Source organism: Mesoplodon densirostris, chromosome 9 (assembly GCF_025265405.1).
Source record: "Mesoplodon densirostris isolate mMesDen1 chromosome 9, mMesDen1 primary haplotype, whole genome shotgun sequence".
Classification (NCBI taxonomy): Eukaryota; Metazoa; Chordata; class Mammalia; order Artiodactyla; family Ziphiidae; genus Mesoplodon; species Mesoplodon densirostris.
Window position 1 is genome coordinate 100,183,334 of NC_082669.1, and position 20,111 is coordinate 100,203,444.

At 40.2% G+C, this 20,111-nt stretch overlaps 1 protein-coding gene across 2 annotated transcripts in view; it reads right to left on the reverse strand.

Annotated features, from left to right (window-relative positions):
* Positions 1 to 5,316: 5,316 nt before the first annotated feature.
* The window catches only part of KDM7A (lysine demethylase 7A), a 77,640-nt gene continuing 62,845 nt past the window's right edge, over positions 5,317 to 20,111 (reverse strand). For both annotated transcript variants that reach the window (XM_060107783.1, XM_060107784.1), the window contains exons 12-20: positions 16,889 to 17,098; positions 15,232 to 15,356; positions 14,864 to 15,018; positions 13,518 to 13,615; positions 12,881 to 13,029; positions 12,510 to 12,718; positions 11,110 to 11,195; positions 8,203 to 8,476; positions 5,317 to 7,543 (exon numbers count right to left, since the gene is read on the reverse strand). In XM_060107783.1, the coding sequence (XP_059963766.1) occupies positions 7,449 to 7,543; positions 8,203 to 8,476; positions 11,110 to 11,195; positions 12,510 to 12,718; positions 12,881 to 13,029; positions 13,518 to 13,615; positions 14,864 to 15,018; positions 15,232 to 15,356; positions 16,889 to 17,098 (1,401 nt within the window). In that variant the 3' untranslated portion in view covers positions 5,317 to 7,448. The remainder of the gene's footprint in view (positions 7,544 to 8,202; positions 8,477 to 11,109; positions 11,196 to 12,509; positions 12,719 to 12,880; positions 13,030 to 13,517; positions 13,616 to 14,863; positions 15,019 to 15,231; positions 15,357 to 16,888; positions 17,099 to 20,111) is intronic.

Here is a 20,111-nt window from a genome sequence, read left to right on the forward strand (position 1 = left end):
GCCTTGCCTTCCAGGAACCAGCACGGCTCGGGCTGCTCCTCCCCGCTCCCTTCCCAGGCCCCTCTTCCGCCCTGAAGCGCTGGCCCCACTGGTCCTGCTTCCTGGGTCTTCTGTACGGCACACTCAGATCCCCCCAGGCCTGGAGCTGGGCGCCCTCAGAGTGCCGCGTCCAGAAGGCGCCTGGTCCTCCTCGGTGAACTTGCACTTCCATGCTCACCTGCACGAGGCAGCCAGGCCCAGGGCGCCTCGCTCTCCCTTGCCTTTCACAGCCACAGAAGCTCCCTGAGAACTGGGGCTGTTCGTTCACCCTGTAGCTCTGGCACTAGAGCAGGGCCCGGGACTCTGCAGGTGCTCAGGAAACATCTGCGGGGGGCCCAGGCTGGGGACAACGAGGGCTCTTAAGTGACCGTCGGGAAGCACCCGCACCCGTGGCCACAGAGCAGCCTTTTCTCCCCAGTCACCCCTCTGTGTTCCTCTGTTTCAGCAACTGCTTCCCCAGCAACGCATCCCATAAAGCAATAAGACACAGAACTTTTTACATTGAAACCTTCAGAACTAGTAAGGAGCATAAGTCTGACAGTTTTTCACATTCTCAGATAATTCTCCCAAGACTCAATAAGCAGAAAAAGGGAACAGAAAGTCAGAACTGGATATAGAATTCAGATTTTTTCTTTCAAAGACACATTTTATACAACATTTATGCTTTCAAACAAAATGAGCAAAAAATACACCGAGTGCTAAAAAAAAAATCAAAACAGAATTAATACCAATTTTAATTTCAATATTTTAAAATACAGAAATTGGAAAGTAGGAATACCAAATACAACTTTAAACAAGTCACTTGTCCTCCCCTATAATAACCAATGTAAGCTACTTAAAAACTTACAAATTTAAAACAGAAACAAAATAAATACTGTACACTTTCCCTGCCTGCAGGCAAAAGATGGGAAATACTGTTATGAATCGAAAAAAAATGCTCTTAAAGCTTCAGCATCCCACTTCCCAGCCACACCTCACTCTGTCGTCACACAGTGTGCTTCTCTATTCAAAGGACACACGTGCACACACACTGACCACCTATCCACACAACAAGACACTACTCTGCAGACACCCCGAACGAGAAAGGCTAACAGTCACCTGGGACCATGGGCATGAAAATCAGCTCAGGAAAGTCAGTCAGGCTAGCAAAACATTACTACAAAACTAGTAAATACCATAGCCAACAACTGTCCCTTTTCAAATTTCACAGATTTAAACCCCCTAAAACCAATACTAGCCCTCCCTGTCACCACCCTTTACCCTCCCCCCACCCGCCCCAAAAATCAAACAAACCTGCTGAAGCACTGGCAAAGTTCGACATTTCACAGTAAATGTGAAAGTTCATATTATATAATCTCTTAAAATGAACCTTTTCACCCTCTTTCCACAGCATGAAACTGTTATGGCTTAATTTATATTAAAAGTAGAAAAGTCTTTTCGGAAGGAAATGCAGCCTGCCAAGACGGATGTGCATTTCCTGATCAGTGCTATTTCACACCTAACAACTGCAGGACATGCTTTGCAGTCAGAAGCTGTTTTCAGAAAAACTGAGGTTATAGCTTTTGATTCAGTCTAACCATAAATGTAAGGCCCTTAGTTTGGTTTAGGTTTCTTTTGCAAGATAAAATAACCTTGGGGTTCACTTAGCAAGTTACACCTCAGGTCCCTGACTATAACGTGGAAGTTATATGTATGCTTTGTAAAAATAAAAGGTGAATCCTATGACTCTTAGAGGGAAGAAATGATTCTATGCAAGGAATCAACTCCTCATTATATATTACACCTCCTGCTGGTTAACAGTTACCAACCAAAATCCACCAAAGAAATGTAAGAGTATTTCTGGGTTATTTTATTCCTGCAAAATAGTATATATTCCAGCACTTATGATCACTGTTTTGGTGAAAAGTCTTGGGGGAAAATAGCTGACATTTTGAATAGGAAATGGCCAAAATAAAACTGGGTGGAGACAAGGTTTATCTTTGATCAAGTTCCATTTAGGGGTGCTTTCTGAAATAAAGAAAAGTGAATTCAGGATGTCACAGGTCTTGCATAGGTAAACTACTTGGAGGTCAGGGGCTACGTGGTAGCCAGGGTTTATTAGTGAAATAGTGCAGAGCAGACAAACTTGTTAGAAGAATCACTGAATACAGTTTCAAAAAGGCTTTAACAAAGAAAATTTAATGTTGCGCTTGTTAAGACAGCTTCAGGACACTAGGAAGGACAGGAAGGGTGAGAGGGAGGCTCTAAGGGGTAGAATGCAGCTTAATGAGTATTATTTTCCCATACCCATTAAAGGGGAAAAAACCCCACCAAACAGAATAAAACCACAGTCACAATAAGCTAATTGCTTTGAAAACAGGCATTTGCTTCTCAACGTCCTTAACTTAAAAAATTTTTATGTAAGGGATAGCAAATATTTGACTTATGGCATGACGTTCACTGAAAAAAAAATCAAAAATAAGGGAAGGGCTTTTAGTAAGGCTCCATTATTAAAATTACATTACGTTCAACAGCAATGTAATGAGTATGTGACTTCTTCCCCTTTCTTTCCACCTGGCTTCTAGAAAGTGTATCGACATCACCCACCACAGGATGAGCAGAGGCCTCACAGTGCCACAGAACAGGGGCTGTTGTAGGAAGCAAAGTACCAGAGGTTTGGGATCCACTGTGACCCCAGGCGAGTCACTGCCCTGGCTGGGTTTCATTTGTCTCTCTTAAGCTAAAGATCTGATGTTCAACCTTCTCAAAACCGCTTTAGATGAAGGTCTTAGGGCATCTGAAAATGACTGGTGATCTTTAACTTCTCTTTTTGGAGGAAGCAATTAGCTTAATAATTAACGAGAAAAATGAACTTTTGAAAAACTTGCAAATTTATGTCAAGCCCTCATCTCTTAATATGAAATCATAAAATGCTTACATACTGCAATAGCTACTTCTGGCAGTAGTATACTGGACCATACAATTATTCATCAGCTCTTTGGGGAGTTGACTAATCACCATAAAGAGCATTTCTTGAAAAAAGCAGAATCTTTTCTTCTGAAGCTGTCCGGCCGAGTCTCCCTTCCTACACTACAGTGGTTTGTTTCTCTCTCTACCCAACGAGCCATTGTTGGCCAACTCGGAGCTGCCTTTGCTGATCCCCATCTATCTTATTTTCCCGCCCTAGTACCATGGATAGTTGTTAAATCATTTTAATTCCATGACTTATTTTACCTTATGCTAGTGCCCTGAAGAGTATGCAGAATCTATGAAGCAGTACTCTTTGAGAAAAACCTAAAATTATCTTTTAATTACTTTAAATCATCTTAATGATTACTTGAAGATAAACATTCTCACTCTTATCCATAAAGTATCTCATTCCTTTTTCTTTCACTTCATGCACTGATTCTGACTTTAATTCAGCATCTTGTTAGAGATTCTTCAGATTTTTTAGGTAGCAAGCTCTGGGCATATATTTGATATGAAGCAAATTTTATGAGTAACAGCAGTTTTCATTTAAAAATGCATATAGGGCTTCCCTGGTGGCGCAGTGGTTGAGAGTCCGCCTGCCGATGCAGGGGACACGGGTTCGTGCCCCCGTTCGGGAAGATCCCACATGCCGCGCAGCGGCTGGGCCCGTGAGCCATGGCCGCTGAGCCTGCGCATCCGGAGCCTGTGCTCCGCAACGGGAGAGGCCACAACTGTGAGAGGCCCAGGTACCGCAAAAAAAAAAAAAAAAAAAAAAAAAAAGCATATAAATGTGCATTTGTTGTCAGTTGTAACTTAAATAATGATAAATCCTCTGCAAATATTAAGTGTTAACAGATTAAGGAATGCTTTTCTGTGTTTTTCTTAACTGCATTTTGATCCAAATTTACAAATGAGAAGACTAAGACTCAGAAAGAGTAAGTGACTTCTTCGAGGTCACACAGCTGAAACATAAAGGGCAGAACTTGGACGGACACCGAGGCCTTCTGCTCCCTTTCATGCTGTAACATGCCCCTATGATTACGAACATTTGATTATTAACTTTTGACATGTTTTTTAAATTTTGAAAGTATAAAATATTTTTACTTCTACCTCTACAGTTGTATAGTGTATCTCTGTTAAAACTAATAAAGTTTTATCTTATGAATGGGCCCTCCTGCTTAAGTTTGCTTAGAAGTGAAAATAATACTGCTTATTTCCTGGAGAAGATACCTTCAAGAGCAAACAATACGGCTTCAACTTTATATGCCCCCCACAGTACGAAGTAGTGCTGGGCACATAGTAGATGTCTGATAAATACCTGCTGATCTCATATGAATAAATACAGTAGAGTTCATTAAAAAGGCAATAATTAGGATTATTAAAAATAGAGCAAAAAAAATAAAGCAGTATTCAGTGCTAAGTAGTGATAAAGACGGGCTTGTTTTCTGAGTTTATACGATGGTTTCAGTCAGAATTTTCAATTCTGTATGCTTTAAAAATTAACTGATACTTATGAAGTTCAAAGTTTTTCTAGGTATTGAACTATTATAAACTGCCAGCTTTGTATAGTTTACACCATTAATCAATACTGGAGAGCATAATATTATGTGACATTATGAATTACAGTACAGTGGATCCCAGGTTAACAGAAGTCACTTATTTGAATCAATATAGGAAAATGATTACCTACTACTACACTTAAAATTGCATATGTTAAATCATAAGTGTTTGACATAATTTGTATTTGCTTATAAGTAGCTAAATGCCACCACTGCTGTTTTCCTAGGTTGCAGGGTCTGTACAACACATAATAAATGAGACTGAGGGAAAGACGAAAGGCTGTCTATTGCAGTCGAGTCCAGATGCTGAGTTACTTCAAAGTTCTGTCATTTCCACAAGATAAAGGGATGCATCACAGCCAGTGATTTTACAAGAGGTTTGACAAGGAAGTCACTGGATCAGTGGCTGGATTTTTACCAATACACAAAAAGATTACATGTATTCTGTTTTAGTGGTTATTTCATGTTACTGAAAGTTTTTTGAACTTAGCCAGTTAATGGGCTAACACTGCCAAAAATGAATCCACAGTTCCTGCACTTAAAAGTTCAACATACTGGCTACTTAAAATTAGTATTTACCAGCCTAAGTACACAGGGCAGATACTGGCTACAATTTTAATTCATAAAAATAAATTATTTATTTTCATTTTTATAGCTAAGAAAAAAGAAGGTAATTAAAAATACCTAGAGCTGTGAAAAATGTAAAGGCAACAAAAGAACCCAAATCATAATGTAGCTGGAAAAAGAAATTATAATTCTCAATGCTTAAACTAACACCAAAACATGTGTATTTTAACACTAAAATGGTGTCTACAGAAAACCAAAACATCACAGCAATATATTGTGTGGGGAAGGTGGGAGAAACAGGCAGACCCACATTTTGGACATCTTGAGCTCTGATGACCAACAAATGACTGACTGTACCTATCTCTACCTAGTTTTGGCATAGCGTACAGAGTTTAAGTAGGCCTATTATAGACCTTTAGTACTCCCATAAAAATTCTTCTTCCTGACACCCAGATAAGACCCAGACAGTGGTCCAGTCACTTGGACCAAAAAGGCTAATTTGTAAGATATTTCATATATATTCCATGAAATACTGGAACGGAGGCAGAGTAAGAAAGATTTCTCTTTGAAAATACACATTTGAATGTGACCATGAAAGATAATGGTATAGGCTTTTTTTTCTTAGCTCTTCAAGTGATACTTAATACAGAAGGGAAAGTCCTGCTACCTTGCTGAGTTTAAAAAAAAAAAAAAAAGACAAACCCATAATCTGGCCGTATTTCTTCTCCATAAAAATAAATTTTATCCAATTTGCCTATATTTTCTTTGTAGGAACTTGTAAAATGCTCTATTGTCAGAACTGGGAATATCTCCACCGCCCCACCCCCCGCAGAAATCACTTGTTTTTATGTCATGGGGGGGCGGAAAAGGAAAATATAAGCTATTGCAAGCAACTGAAAACTGGCACTTAGTAAAAGTTGTGCACAAAGGAGAGAAATGATTCCTTAAAGCTCAACCAGATCCTTAACCTCACTGTGCACTGGTTAAGTTAGGACAGACGGAAGAAACTGCAAAAAGCACCCATTTTACTCCAAATCCGTATCTTAAATAATTCTTTAGAAGGTTAAGAAATAAAAAACTAAACACACACACACACACACACACACTCAAACCATCTACTCCAACATGCTTGCTTCTATACAACTTAATATAGTATAGTCTTATTATATTACGGCTTATTACGCAGATTTGAATATTCTAAGTCAAACCATATTTCATATTTTCCAACAAATTAGGTATACAGAATAAAAGCGTCATAAAATATAACCTCTGTGGCAGGTGTTGGTCCTGCCCTCCCAACACCAGTAGTACGAAGAAGGCCCTCTGTAGTTACAAATGTATTTGAAAAACTACAAACATGACAATTTAACCAAACTTATAATACTTTTCCCACAAGTAGGAAAAAGATATTAAAGCTGTACTCTTTGGGACCCAGATATCATCAGCAAAAAATGAAAATGCAAGAAGCCTATTTTTCTGTTTAGAAGAAAATTGCAATGTCAAGTGAAATGAGACATGTGGGGTCTTCTATGTAGTTCTTACACATTGGCTATGAAAGTATTTCCCTGCAAAGAGAAGAGTCTTGTGTCGTTATGAAATGATGGGGAGTGCAGAGGGAAGGTGGGATATAGGTAATCGACCTGGATAACAGTATGCACCTTGGATGTTAGCAAAAGCGAAGCTAATAGCTTATAAAAAACACATGAATTATATAAAATAAAATGATTTTCATATACATCTTAATTTAAAATAATTAATGCATCAAATCCCTGTTTAAGACTTTAACCTGAATAGCAAATTTAAGAGTCCAGACTAGTTACTGTTACCGTGGCTCTTCTCCACGTGTAACACACGCACTATCAAAAATAATTTAAAAACCTTCACATTCTTAAATCTAAATTAGTGAGATATTTCTCCAGAAATCTTCCAAATAAATAGCTTTAAAAAAGAAAGAATTTAAAAGCTGTTAACTTTAAAAAAAAAACATCTGTTAAATAAATTATTGATAATTCTTTACCCTACCACTGAAAATAAATCAAAACACTACCAACAACAAAATGAAATTCAAGCCCTGACAAGAGACCCTTTCCAGTTCAAGGTCTCTTTTTAAGGTTCTACCCTCCTTCTTCCTCTCCCCACCAGGTCCAAAATGGTTATTGCTGAGTGGGTGTGGCACAGTGAAAATGCAGCATCAGGTTCATTTTGTTCTTCAGGCAGTGCTCCCTACGGTACATGCAAACTGCTTCAGCGGGGGCGCGCGGGAGCTCCAGGCTCCCGTACCCCGTACCCCGAGACCGGTCTCCGAAAGGAAGAGTGACCACAACCGCAGCTCCGTCACACAAAGAAACGTGCGTGGCCATTTCTGTTCAATTTAAGGATCTTCCCAAGACGTTGTTTGGCTGTTGCCATTCCTTTTTTTGGACGTTTACCTATAATATACAGAACACCAACAACAGCATAAATAACAATGAAAATCATAGGGGACAGCACCTGGAAGATTTCAACGAGGGCGACATGGTAGGCAAAGGCTCTTCGGTGTCTTGAATGGGCAGGGTCACACTTCTGGAATTCCACTGCTTAAAACTCTTCCGCCTCATCATGTGGGAGGGAAGGGCCAACCTCCTTCATTAAGACTTACGAGACCCTCCCACGCTCTGATCCCTGCCTATCTCTTCAGCACGAGCTCTTACCCGATCCTGCCTCAAACTGTGCTTCAGCAACGAAACTGAGGGCAGTTTCATACATAACGCCGTGCCCTTTCTCCCCGTTGTCCTGTGGGTCACACTGTCTCCTCTGCCTTCGGTGCTGTCTACCCTGTCCCTTCCCCCACCTCAGCATGGCTAACCCGTTGTCAGCCTCTCCAGGATCGACCTCCCCCTCCAGGAAGCCCCTCCCGCTCCTCAGGGTTGACGGAGGTATCCTGCTTCTCTGTCCCCATAGTAACCTGTGCACGCTGCTATCGCTGCGCTGTCTGTGACGCAGCAGGCTGTGAGCCACGTGAGGGTACAGACGACGTCTATCTAAACTGCTACTGTCACCAACATACACAGTCAGAAATGTACGTAACCTACACACGTGTAGCAGTTACCTTTTGTTGCCTGGTTGCTGATAGGTGGTGGATTTGATGCAGGTCTCTTGGTGGGGTGAAGGGGCACTGAAAAGGAAGCTTCACCAACGGGCCTTTCTGGGCTTACACTGCCATTGCTTATCTGGCACGGCCCTGACATCAAGCTTGAACTCTGCGTATACTTTCCGTTCTGAGGGCCTGAGCCACTGCTGTCCACAGAATTCCTACTGTGTACCTTCTGACTGATTTCTGATGAAACTTCCTTTCTGATGCATTTCTGGCCTCTACTTAGATCCTAAAAAAGAAGAGAGGAAATAAGGTCGAATTTTTAGGGTTCCTTTAAGATAAGTAAGGTATTTAACCTCTCTATGCATTAACAATTCAAGAAGGAGAAGAAATAGATTACTGAACTTGGGTTTTCTTAACATGTAGTAGCCACAGAAAACCACCCCTCCTGAGGGTCATCTCATTCCAAAACCTAGAAGTGCTGAAGGATTCAAGTCTTAAAGATGCCTCATAATTTAAGTCGAGAAGAAAACATAGATAGATAGATAGATAGATAGATGACTGGTGGGTCTTGAAATCAAAACAGAGAGGGTCCTGACCAGAATTAAAAAGAGAAGGAAAGGGCCTCCCTGGTGGCGCAAGTGGTTGAGAGTCCGCCTGCCGATGCAGGGGATACGGGTTTGTGCCCCGGTCTGGGAGAATCCCATATGCCGCGGAGCGGCTGGGCCCGTGAGCCATGGCCGCTGGGCCTGCGCATCCGGAGCCTGTGCTCCGCAACGGGAGAGGCCACAGCAGTGAGAGGCCCACATACCGCAAAAAGAAAAAAAAAAAAAAAAAAAAAGAGAAGGAAAGATAAAAGAGCATGCTGCAGATGTGATGTCTCACGAAACTAGTTTTTAAGTGTGTGTGTGTGTGTGTGTGTGTGTGTGTGTGTGTGTATTAAAGTGAATTTCTGATTCTGTTAACGGTCAAGTAAGTTTTAAAAACAGCATTCAGGGCCTCCCTGGTGGCGCAGTGGTTGGGAGTCCGCCTGCCGATGCAGGGGATACGGGTTCGTGCCCCGGTCTGGGAGGATCCCATGTGCCGCGGAGCGGCTGGGCCCGTGGGCCATGGCCGCTGGGCCTGCGCATCCGGAGCCTGTGCTCCGCAACGGGAGAGGCCACAGCAGTGAGAGGCCCGCATACCGCAAAAAAAGAAAAAAAAAAAAAAAAAAAAAAAAAAAAAAACAGCATTCAACACAGACTTGCTTTAAAGCAGTCTCACAGATACTGCTGAGCATGAAGAAACAGCTGTTCCATTTGACAACATTTCTAATACCTCGCTAGATTACACTCAATAGAAATTCAATCTTCTCTAAGGTGATCTTGCTAATCATGTCCCCTACTTCTTTATTTTCAGACAATTAGAAAAACAACCATTAGATTTAAATAATAGCTTACTTTTAATACTAAATCCTATAATGCTAATGAGTTATAAATTTTATAACCAGTGAGGCACTATAAAATCATACACTGAATAAGTGAATTCTTAATAGTTCAGGGATTTCTTAGCTGACCTTTGACCCTGGAGCATATCCTTCCATGAAAAGAACTTGTACTTGCCTTGAAAAAATAACTTGGTTCTTTTTCTTACTATAACTGTAATTGATAAGTATTTAGAAAATATAGATAAGCCAAAGGAAGAACATAAAAACTACCCATAGGGGCCTCCCTGGTGGCGCAAGTGGTTGAGAGTCCGCCTGCCGATGCAGGGAATACGGGTTCGTGCCCCGGTCTGGGAGGATCCCATATGCCGCGGAGCGGCTGGGCCCGTGAGCCATGGCCGCTGGGCCTGCGCGTCCGGAGCCTGTGCATCCGGAGCCTGTGCTCCGCAACGGGGGAGGCCACAACAGTGAGAGGCCCGCGTACCGCAAAAAAAAAAAAAAAAAAAAAAAAAAAAAAAAAAACTACCCATATTTCTGCTACTCAGAGAATGCTTGGCGTTGGGGAGGCTTGAGGACTCCACTCTGCCACATGGGAATTTTGATTCTGCTTTCCTTGTATGGTGCTACTGGTAAAGTTTTGGTTTTCTTAAAAGGTATTTTGGGTTCGTTTTGTTTGGTATAAGCATTCATACACCAGGATCCTAAAACATCAAGTGCCTTCTCTTAGAGCAGGGACTCTTAATCTGGAGTCAACGAGTGGTCTGGGGTGAGGGTGGACACAGACCACGAGAAAATGTAAGCACAAGTCATATTTATGATGGATATTTTTCTGGAAAGAGAATCTGTAACTATCATCAAATTCTCAAAGAAATTCAGTATCTAAAAATATCTGACAGGGACCTCCCTGGTGGTCCAGTGGTAAAGAACCCGCCTTACAGTGCAGGGTACGTGGGTTCGATCCCTGGTCAGGGCACTAAGATCCCACAGGCCGCGGGGCAACTAAGCCTGTGTGCCACAACTGCAGAGCCCATGCACCACAACTAGAGAGACAAAACCCACACACCACAAATAGAGAGAAGCTGCGCGCCTCAACAAAGATCCCGTGCGCCGCAACTAAGACCCGACACGGCCAAAAATAAATAAAATAACATTTAAAAAAAAAATCTGACCAACGTCAGAGACTAAAAGGATCCTCGTGGTACTTTTTTTTTCCTTCCATGTTTCATTCTAGCCAGACATAACTTAAAGGTGTTGGCAGCCAGGAGTTTTTAACTGTTTTCTTAAATAAACTGTTCTCTTCCAGATCACATTCTATCCATAAGCCTTTCATCAGTCATTACATCAGAATCCCTAAAAATGGACAGCTGTTCAAATGTGCGTTTAATGGTAATTTTTAAGCTTTGCAGGTCTAGTGGTTGATTACTGATTGCAGCTTAAAAAAAGAAGGCAAAAACAGAGCCAATGACAATCTATTTTAACGTTTCAAACCTTGAATATACCTGACGATTAAATCTGGAAGTTGTATCAAATTGTTTAATCCAGGAAGAACTCCTCAAGTCTTGATCTTCAGTCTTGACATGATACCCTAAAGAGAAGTTTTAATTAAATGATCTTCACACAAACTGGATCATAAAGAACAAAGTTAGCCTGCTACTTAAAATTGAAAGTAAATTTATATTGACATTTTAAAATGAATATACTAACTCTTTATTCATATACTTTCACCACACTCTTTTCCCTTCAAAAACAAAACAATCACCAGCTCTCAATCTAACATGTTAATTCTTTCAATTCTCCCAATGACTGTCTTTCTATGGCAGGATTTTGTGCCAGATGCTGGAGGACCTAGATCAAATTCTATGGCCATCTGCTGTAGATGTAAAACCAAGTGCAATAATACTTTCTCTAAAAGTAATATATATTTTCCCATATAGAATAAAGGCATATGTTTGCCTGAATTTGGCAGCATTTCCATAGAAGCTTTTCAAGGGACAAAGAGATTACAGGGAGACAGAATGGTACAGTGGAAAGACAAGACAAACCCAGATTTGAATTTAAGTTCTTCCATTATCAATGCATCTTAAGGTAAGTTACTTAACCTCTTTAAACCTCAGTTTCCTCTTAAACAATAAGCAAAGATTTTGAGATCAAACGGTCTAGTCCTGGGTTCAAATTCCAACCTCTGAACAGCTATGTAAGTATGGGCAAGTGAAGTCCACTAAGTGTTTTCTCCTTTACCTGTTAAAGCCACATTACATACACCCAAAATGTTGTTTCGAGAATTAAGTGAAATCAGTGTCAAGCTCCTGGTACTTAGTTAACACAGTTAGGTGGGAATGAACACAATGTCTACAACAGACTTCAGTTTTAATGTGGTACCATCTTCTCCCCAGTCCTCCTCAGATTTTTAGGGAAATAAAAATTTTCACCAAAGGCAGACAGAAGAAAACACTGTGTGGCATCACTGATAAGGCCACCGAGTCTTCTCTCTTTCCTAATGCTTCCTTTTCAGGTAGGAGAGAATATCCTCAAGCAGAAACAGTTCAAAACTTGCTTCCACAAAAGGAAAAAGAGTTGGTTGTTCAAACTTAGCACATCAATTAAGACACCAAAACATTCCCTCCACTCTGACCGACTTATAAAAGGGAAACAATACTGTCTTGTGACAGCCAGTGAACACAACTCTTAATCCATTAATTTACATTTTGAGTTCTTATACTTGCATCTTACATTTGTCAACATTATGTATTCTTTTGCCAATAGGCTTAACACCATTTCCAACTAAGGATGTGCAATGAACAGTTCTTATTCATAATCTCTAACCTCAACTAGGATGACAGGGCTATTAAGGTGGGGCTTATATGTTATTTTTCCGAGACTTATAGTTTATGTTTCTTACCACTTTCCACTGGCTTATCACAGCGATACAGCTGCCTAACCTCATGGTTACTGCTGTGGCAGCTGCTGGGATCCTGGAGAGAGCGTCTTTCACCACTGCAGTCTGTGCTTTGTATCTGCCTTTGTAAACACGTGGAATAGTGCAACCCTGCCATAGACAGCATGCCCTGAATAGCTTCTTCCTCTGTGCTCGTCGAGGTAGGACACTCCCTAAAGGGCGGATCAGCAAAAAAGACAAGAACCTTTTTAATTCTAATAAAATTTTTGGTAAAATTTGAAACAAAACAAAACAAAAACCCCAAACAAAGCAACAAACATTTTCCTATCATTTATATCACAATAAAATAAGACTACCGTCATCAGCATGCCTACCTTTTAACTGGAATTTCGCTTCTAGATGGCTTCTGGCTCTTTTGAAGGAAGCTCCTCATCAAATTAGATTCTTCCTTAAAGTTTGATGTAATTTCTTGTTTCTTTTCATCACCTGAACTTTCAGACTCTTCAGTGGTAAAATTATTTTTCTGAGATAATTAAATGGAGGCAAATCTATATAAGAAATCTGAACAGGTCTGTAGAAACTAACCAGAAACACTTTATCCGTCTAGGAAAAGTGAGAATCTTAATTATCATGGAATTATTTCTGTATTTCATATGAAAAAGTGAAAATCTCTAATAACTACAGTGACATAATTCCTTAGTAAAAAAAACCCACATAGTACAGGTTTTCTTTAAGGCAAAATGAAATATAACTTATGAGAGAAATATGAGAAACATGAGAACAGTATCTCCCTCCACCCTTTCCAAAATCAGACAAAAGCTATGTCGACCAGATGTAAATAGTCACATGATGGGATGTGTGTGTATAATTACCACTGCAGAGAAGGCCCTGTGCCACAAAGGTCAGAGAGACAGGCTTTGGGAAAGCTGTCATCAACTTTCCTCCTAGGTAAAGGAAAGTGGGTGTTCATCTTTTTGTCACATAACTTTAAGTTAAGGGTTCCAGGCGTACCAGTGCGGTGCAATCAGGTCCAGAGTCTTCTGAATCAGAAATATCAGAATATTCTGATGATCGATTCCTGAGTTCTGATTTCACACTTGTTAAAAACCCTGAGAAGGAAAATGATGAGAGAAAAATAGAGTCATTAGAATTTGAATAAAGTGCCATCCAAAGCCTGTCCAACTTTGTGAGATGTCTCAACCGCTCCTGCTCCGTCCTTTTCTCACTGCTTTCGTTGTCTTCATTTCATTCTTCCCCCATGGACTATCTCCCTAATTGACCAAGATACAGATTAACGTGTATTCTTAAAACATCTGGGGTATTTGTTGAATATGGTGATATAATCCTTATATGGGTGGGTTGACTATTTTATATTTCTTTCCAGAAAAAAACCTCCAACACTAAAATTAGCTGCAAGATGCCTTTCACTTTCTGTTGTGCGTTATTTCTCTCAACAGAAAACAAAACAAAACTCTCCTAAGCCTAAGACACATTCAAGTAGACAGTGAATCCAACAAGCTTGAGCCAGGCTCCAGCCCTGCCTCTCTCTTGCCGGTAGCAACTGTTGGATGAATTCCATTGATTAGCTGCCTCTCCCCCGACACGAGAACAAAGGCAGAGTCAGCAACCACAGCAATACCCAACTTACCCAGAATTAGCAGGACTGAGGTATCCAACATGGATTAAATAATGTTAATCACCTGGAACATTTTCTTATCAAGTACTAAAATATTTAACTCCTTTTTAAGATAGAAGGGTATATGGAGGCCCTGAAAAATGTTGAGAAAATGAAGACTTCTTTCAAAGAAAGATCTCGAGGAGGAGGAGGTGTTACTATTCATCATACTGATGACAACCAATTAATAACCAAGTAGAGGCCTTCTTGTCAACAGGCAATCAAATAAAACAATACATGGGTTGTTAATAGCTTCAGATCAGCCAGTTATATATGTCTCCTAATTCTGAAAACCACATGTATGTTAGCTAAAATTATCTCAGAAATAGGACTAAACTTGCAACTTTATTATTTTATTATTTGGAGTAGAGGTCCGTAAGATGCATGAGCTTCATGTGACTCTTGTAAAAACTGTCACTAGATGAGGGTGTCACTGGCCGGCGACATCCTCGTCACTCATACCACCTTCCCTGGACGCCACCCCTCACTTGGTGGTCAAATCTGGCATTTCCCTGATGGAGAGATGACTCAGAAATGCTCCAGACTTCTCAAGAGTATCAGGGACACAGAAATTGTAATCCGACTACTGATTTAAGCACTTTAAAATGAGCAAGTTACTTTACATATTATTAGCACATGGGTAACGAGCAGACCTTTAAAATGACCATTAAAACAAACATACTGTTACGTGGTTTCTGAGACGCTTCATTCTCCACCCCCTCTATTCCTGAGCTCTCTTCCATCTTCACTTTTGCCTTTTTTGTCCTTCTCTTATCCTCTTCATTTTCACTGTCTGCTGTATAAAGACTCTGATCCGTAAAGGGTTGTCTCTCATCCCTGTATACAGTGGGAAAAACACCCGAGTCAGAAAACAGTGCAACCATGTAGCCCAACGGTATTAAATCCTCCTTAACTTACAGAGAAAATAGAGAACTAAGACACTTTCCCCATATTTCAGGCAGCTGTGTAATGGTCTGGACCAGGGATTAAATGAACAGAGGGAATCCACTGAAAACTAATCTGTTGGATACTTTGATCTACTTCACATACTTAATTATCCTTCCATTTGTCAGCAGTAATCGGAGATCATTATCTTTCGCTCTCCATTCAGGTACCGTGGAAGATGGCTGGAGATGTTTGTTGAATTTTCCATTCAGTTTAGAGCTCAAAGTGTCCTTAAAGTATAAAAACAGAACTTACTTAACCTCCGCCCTCAAATATACCAGCTTGACACGTAAAGAACTGTATACCACCCACCACCTCCCCCCGCAAGCCCTGCATGCTGAAGAGTGCTGGGCGGCCTCCGAGGCTAGGGCGTTTGCAGTGGTGTGGCACGAAAACTAAATGGTTCCTAAAACCAAAGCATGAATCCGGTTCACCTTTCTGTAGGGCCAGTTAACTATAAAACACATTCTATAACGCAGAATATAAAATCTCTAACAAGTGAATTCAGACATTTCACTCTGCAGAAAGCTGAAAAACTGAAAAGCTGGAGAAGTACTGCCTTCATGTATCTGAATTCTCTTTGCCTTGTTTCTCCCTGCAGAAGTGCTAGCTGCTGGGTCCTTTCCAGTCACCCTATCTTTGACCTAATCTCTAGTCTTCCCACCAGGCACTCCCAGCAATTTATGTCATCACCCTGCTATCACCGGGAACAAAGGCCACCGGGTGACATAAAAGCACAACAGTAGCTGGTTTTCAATACATAAAGAATATTTCCTTTTCGTGGTAGTATTTTTCTTTAATAATAAATGGAACCTTTTATAATAAGCTAAATCTTCTCCTAGATGGCTACGGGTTTCAGGCGGTTTAGAACAACAAAAGCTTAAAACAGTATAAATAGAATTATATAAAATTTAAAATATTTAAGGAAGTTTTCACTTCTATATAGCTTCTTTAAATGTTAATTAAGAGATACTGCTATCTTATTCATTTTAAATTATCCTCTACTTAAGATGTAAAATCATGGATGATATGGATCTCACCACATGTCATTAGCATGTTTTACAAAGGCCCCTACATTGAGCTCATTACTGCCCCACTGCTTCTCCCCTTTGTCCATTTGGCCATCACTTCTCAAACTGTAGTCATGGGTTTAACAGACTCCCAGCCTAACAGTTACCCACGCTGCTGCTGCTGGGCCAGGAAAGGGCCTTCTGCACTTGCTCTTCCCTCTGTCTGCAATACTCTTCCTCAAGTCTGCGTATCCATCTGACTTCTGCTATGTAAGTGGCATTCAAATGCACCCAACTGAGAGGCTCTCTGACCACCTTAGCTAAAGCAGCCAGCCACCGGAGCCCTTTTATTCTCTGGCTCTACTGCTCCCTTTCTTCATAACATTTGTTATCTGAAATTATACTATTTTAATATCTGTCTCTGACTTCAATCCTTCCAACTTGAGCTAGGATGGAAGCTACACCAGGGCAGGGACTTAGGTTACGCTCACTCTGGTATCTTCTCCAGAGCCTAGAAGAGCACGCGGCACTTGGTAAGCACTCAGTAAACGTGCCGGCAAACAGATGAGATCTGTTTGTCCTACTTCTACACTGAAGCATGTCCCTGTCACGAGCAGAAGCGCCGCTGACCCCTACAGCACGAAGCAAAGATCAGACAACAAGAACGGCCAGACTGTTCTCTTTCTATAGTCCTGCTGAAGGCCTTTCAGAAACGACCAAGTCTCTCATGTGACCATGGAACGGAAGCTTGCCTCTTCCCAGGGACACATCTCCAGTCTTCTGAGCACCTCCCTCGTGTGGAGCTCCAGGATGTCTAGGTTAGAAGGAGTTCGGACATTATGATCTCGAAGTTTCCGCATCCTTCGTCGGGAATGGTATGGGGAAGCTGCTTCATTTGAGGATCGTGAAACTGGACATACAGTAGGAATTCCCTGAGATTTAACTGGTTTGCCATTTTCTTCCTTTTAAGAATGAAATTCAGGATATTTTTATGACAAGGCCACAAACATACCTGACTAAATAATCAGCCATAAAAATATTTTAGAAAACAAAAAACATGCAGTTTAATCATATAAACAAAGAATACCAAATTATAAAACTTGAACAGCTTTGCTGAGACCTTTTCCCCTTCTCTCCCCCACGTAATATACTATGAACGTATTTCCTTGGTTTTCAGTATATTTTAAAGGCTGTGTCATATTCTACTGTAGAGATATGGCATAATTTATTGACCTAATATTTAATGGCAATTATTTAGGCTGCTTCCAGTTCTTCCCTATGATGAAATTCTTTCACATACCTAATTGCATAAATCAATAAATGCTTTTTAAACCAAAGTCACACATCTCTATGTAGCTTTAAAAATTAAAACTCTATAAGCATATCATGAAAAGCGCACTCTACTCGTCCCCATCTGATTCGCTTTTTCCAGAGGTAACAACTTGCAAGTTTTTAAACATTGTAGTAACATACGCAGAATTTTGTATCACATAATATATGTATACGTAATTTATACATAGCGTATATGTAATTTACCATTTTAAAGTGTAAAATGCCACAGTTCAGTGGCATTAAGTACATTTCACATTGTTGTCTAACCATCACCACTATCCATCCCCAGAACTTTTTAATCCTCTCAAACTCTTAAATAATAACTCCCCACTCCTCCTTAGCCCCCGTCCCAGGCAACTACCATTCTACTTTCTCCATGAATCTGACTACTCTAGGAACTACATGTAAATGGGATCATACAATATTTCTCCCTTTGTGACTGGCTTATTTCACTTAACACAGTAACTTCAAGGTTCATCCGTGTTGTAGCATGTGTCACAATTTCCTTCTTTTTTAATGCTGAATAATATTCCCTTGTATGTATATACCACATTTTGTTCATCCATTCATCTGTGATGGACATCCGGATAGCTTCCACCTTTTCGATGCTGTGAATAATGCTGCTGTGAACATGTGTGTGCACCCTGCTTTCAATTCTTTGGGGTATATACCCAGCACTTCCAACTCTTATAGCTGTTTTTTTTGTTGTTGTTGTTGTTGTTTCAGTTATTTGCCTCCAAATGTCTAAAGAACATGTTTAAACTGTTATTTCTTGGTTTTTCAGCTTCAGACATTATTGAATCCCTACTATGCAAGATAAAGCCTTAATCTTTGCACACCTCTCCTAAAGGCACACACACTTTCTCTTCCTTCAGTATTCAGTATTTAAATTGGACTCAATGAGAATTATTTACAACCCAGTGCCATGTAACATACTATTATTACCTTTACTTCCTTTTACATCCTTTGACTTTCCCTTGAGTTTATAATTGCCTCATCTCCATCTGTTTTGCTTGCTATGTATTTATCACTAATTGATCCCCAAATTCCCACTAGAAGAATGCAAACATTCAAACACATTAAGTACTTTATCAATCTTTATATTTTTCTTTGGAGACAGACCGCCTAGACAGGAAGGCCTGATAAAGTACAAGATGCCCAGTTAAATGTGAATTTCAGATCAACAACTGATATGGAGCCTTTCATCCTCCTGATCCATCCTGGACGAGCTGCACTCTGGGCCTGCACATGATACCAAAGGCCATTCCCGACCTCCTCCCATTCTACCACATAAAGCTGCAATCCCCGCCCCCCTATCTCTGGCTGTCACTCCCTACCCTTTTCCCCTCCTTTATTTTCTTCAGAGCACTCCTTTATTCCTGAGACATTAAAATATTTACGGCCAGCTTCTTCCTACTAAGCTCCACGGGGGCAGGGCCTTTGTTTTGTTCACTGCTCTATGCCCATTCCTGATGGGACACAGCACATAGTAGGTACTCAGTATTTGTTGGAAGAATGAATTCCAGGGCTCCTCCTTTTTCGGTTTACTCCCTCTCAGCACATCCTCTAAGAGTTTCCTGAGAAAGGGAACATGGAGGTAAATTGTTTGAGACCTTGCCTCTCTGACATCTTTACCACCTTATTTGACTTATAGCTTGGCTGAACGCAGACCTGTAGGTTGGCATCCCTCCTATCCAGAATGTTAGAGTCTGCTTTATTGCCTTCTAGTCTGTAGTGTTATTGTTGAGAAATCTGATATTATTCTCATTCCCAGTTCTTTGTATATGACCCATACTTCCTTCTTTGATGCTTTTTCGGATATACTTCATTACGTGTATTCTAAAATGTGACCAAATGTGCCTTTGAATAGGTCTTTTTTCACTCACTGTACCAGGCATTCTGTAGAGTTCTCAATTTGGGAAGGTGTGTCCTTGAATTCTAAAACATTTTCTTTGATTATTCTTCTGATAATCTTGTTTTCTCTGTTATCTCTTTCTGGAACTCACATTATTTTGACAGTGATTGTGTAAAACGACCTAATTTTTCTGTCCTATTTCTGTCTTTTTTTTTTTTTTTAACTTTGGGAGAGATTTTTCCAACTTTATCTTCCAACCATTCTACTAAATTTTGTTTCTATTTTATTTCTAATTTCCAAGAGCTCCTTTTCTTTTTTCTTTGAATGTTCCCTTTGTTAAAGTTTCCTGTTCTTTTTTCATGGAGGTACTATTTACTCTTTTCTCTCTTCAGGGTATCAGTTATGTTTGGGTTTTGGGCTAGAGACTTATTTGCTTATTGATTGTTTCCTCTGAATACTTTTTTTTCCCCTTTTTATCCTTTATTTTTGGCCTCTGTCTTAAAAATTTTTCTTGGCTTTCTATGCATTTTCAAAGGGAAGCATTAAAAAGCTAACTGGTTTCAAGAAATGGTGCTAAGAAAACTAGATAAAAATATGGGCAAAAAATAATGCCTTAATTTACCTTACGCTATGTATAAAATTTCTAGATTGGCCATTTACCTAAATGTAAAAGCTTCTAGAAAAAAAAGAAAGTATCTTCAAGACCTTGGGTGGGCAAAGATTTCTTAGAGAGGACACACAAAAAGGTACTAACTTTATAAAAGAAAAAGATTTTATAAATTGGACTT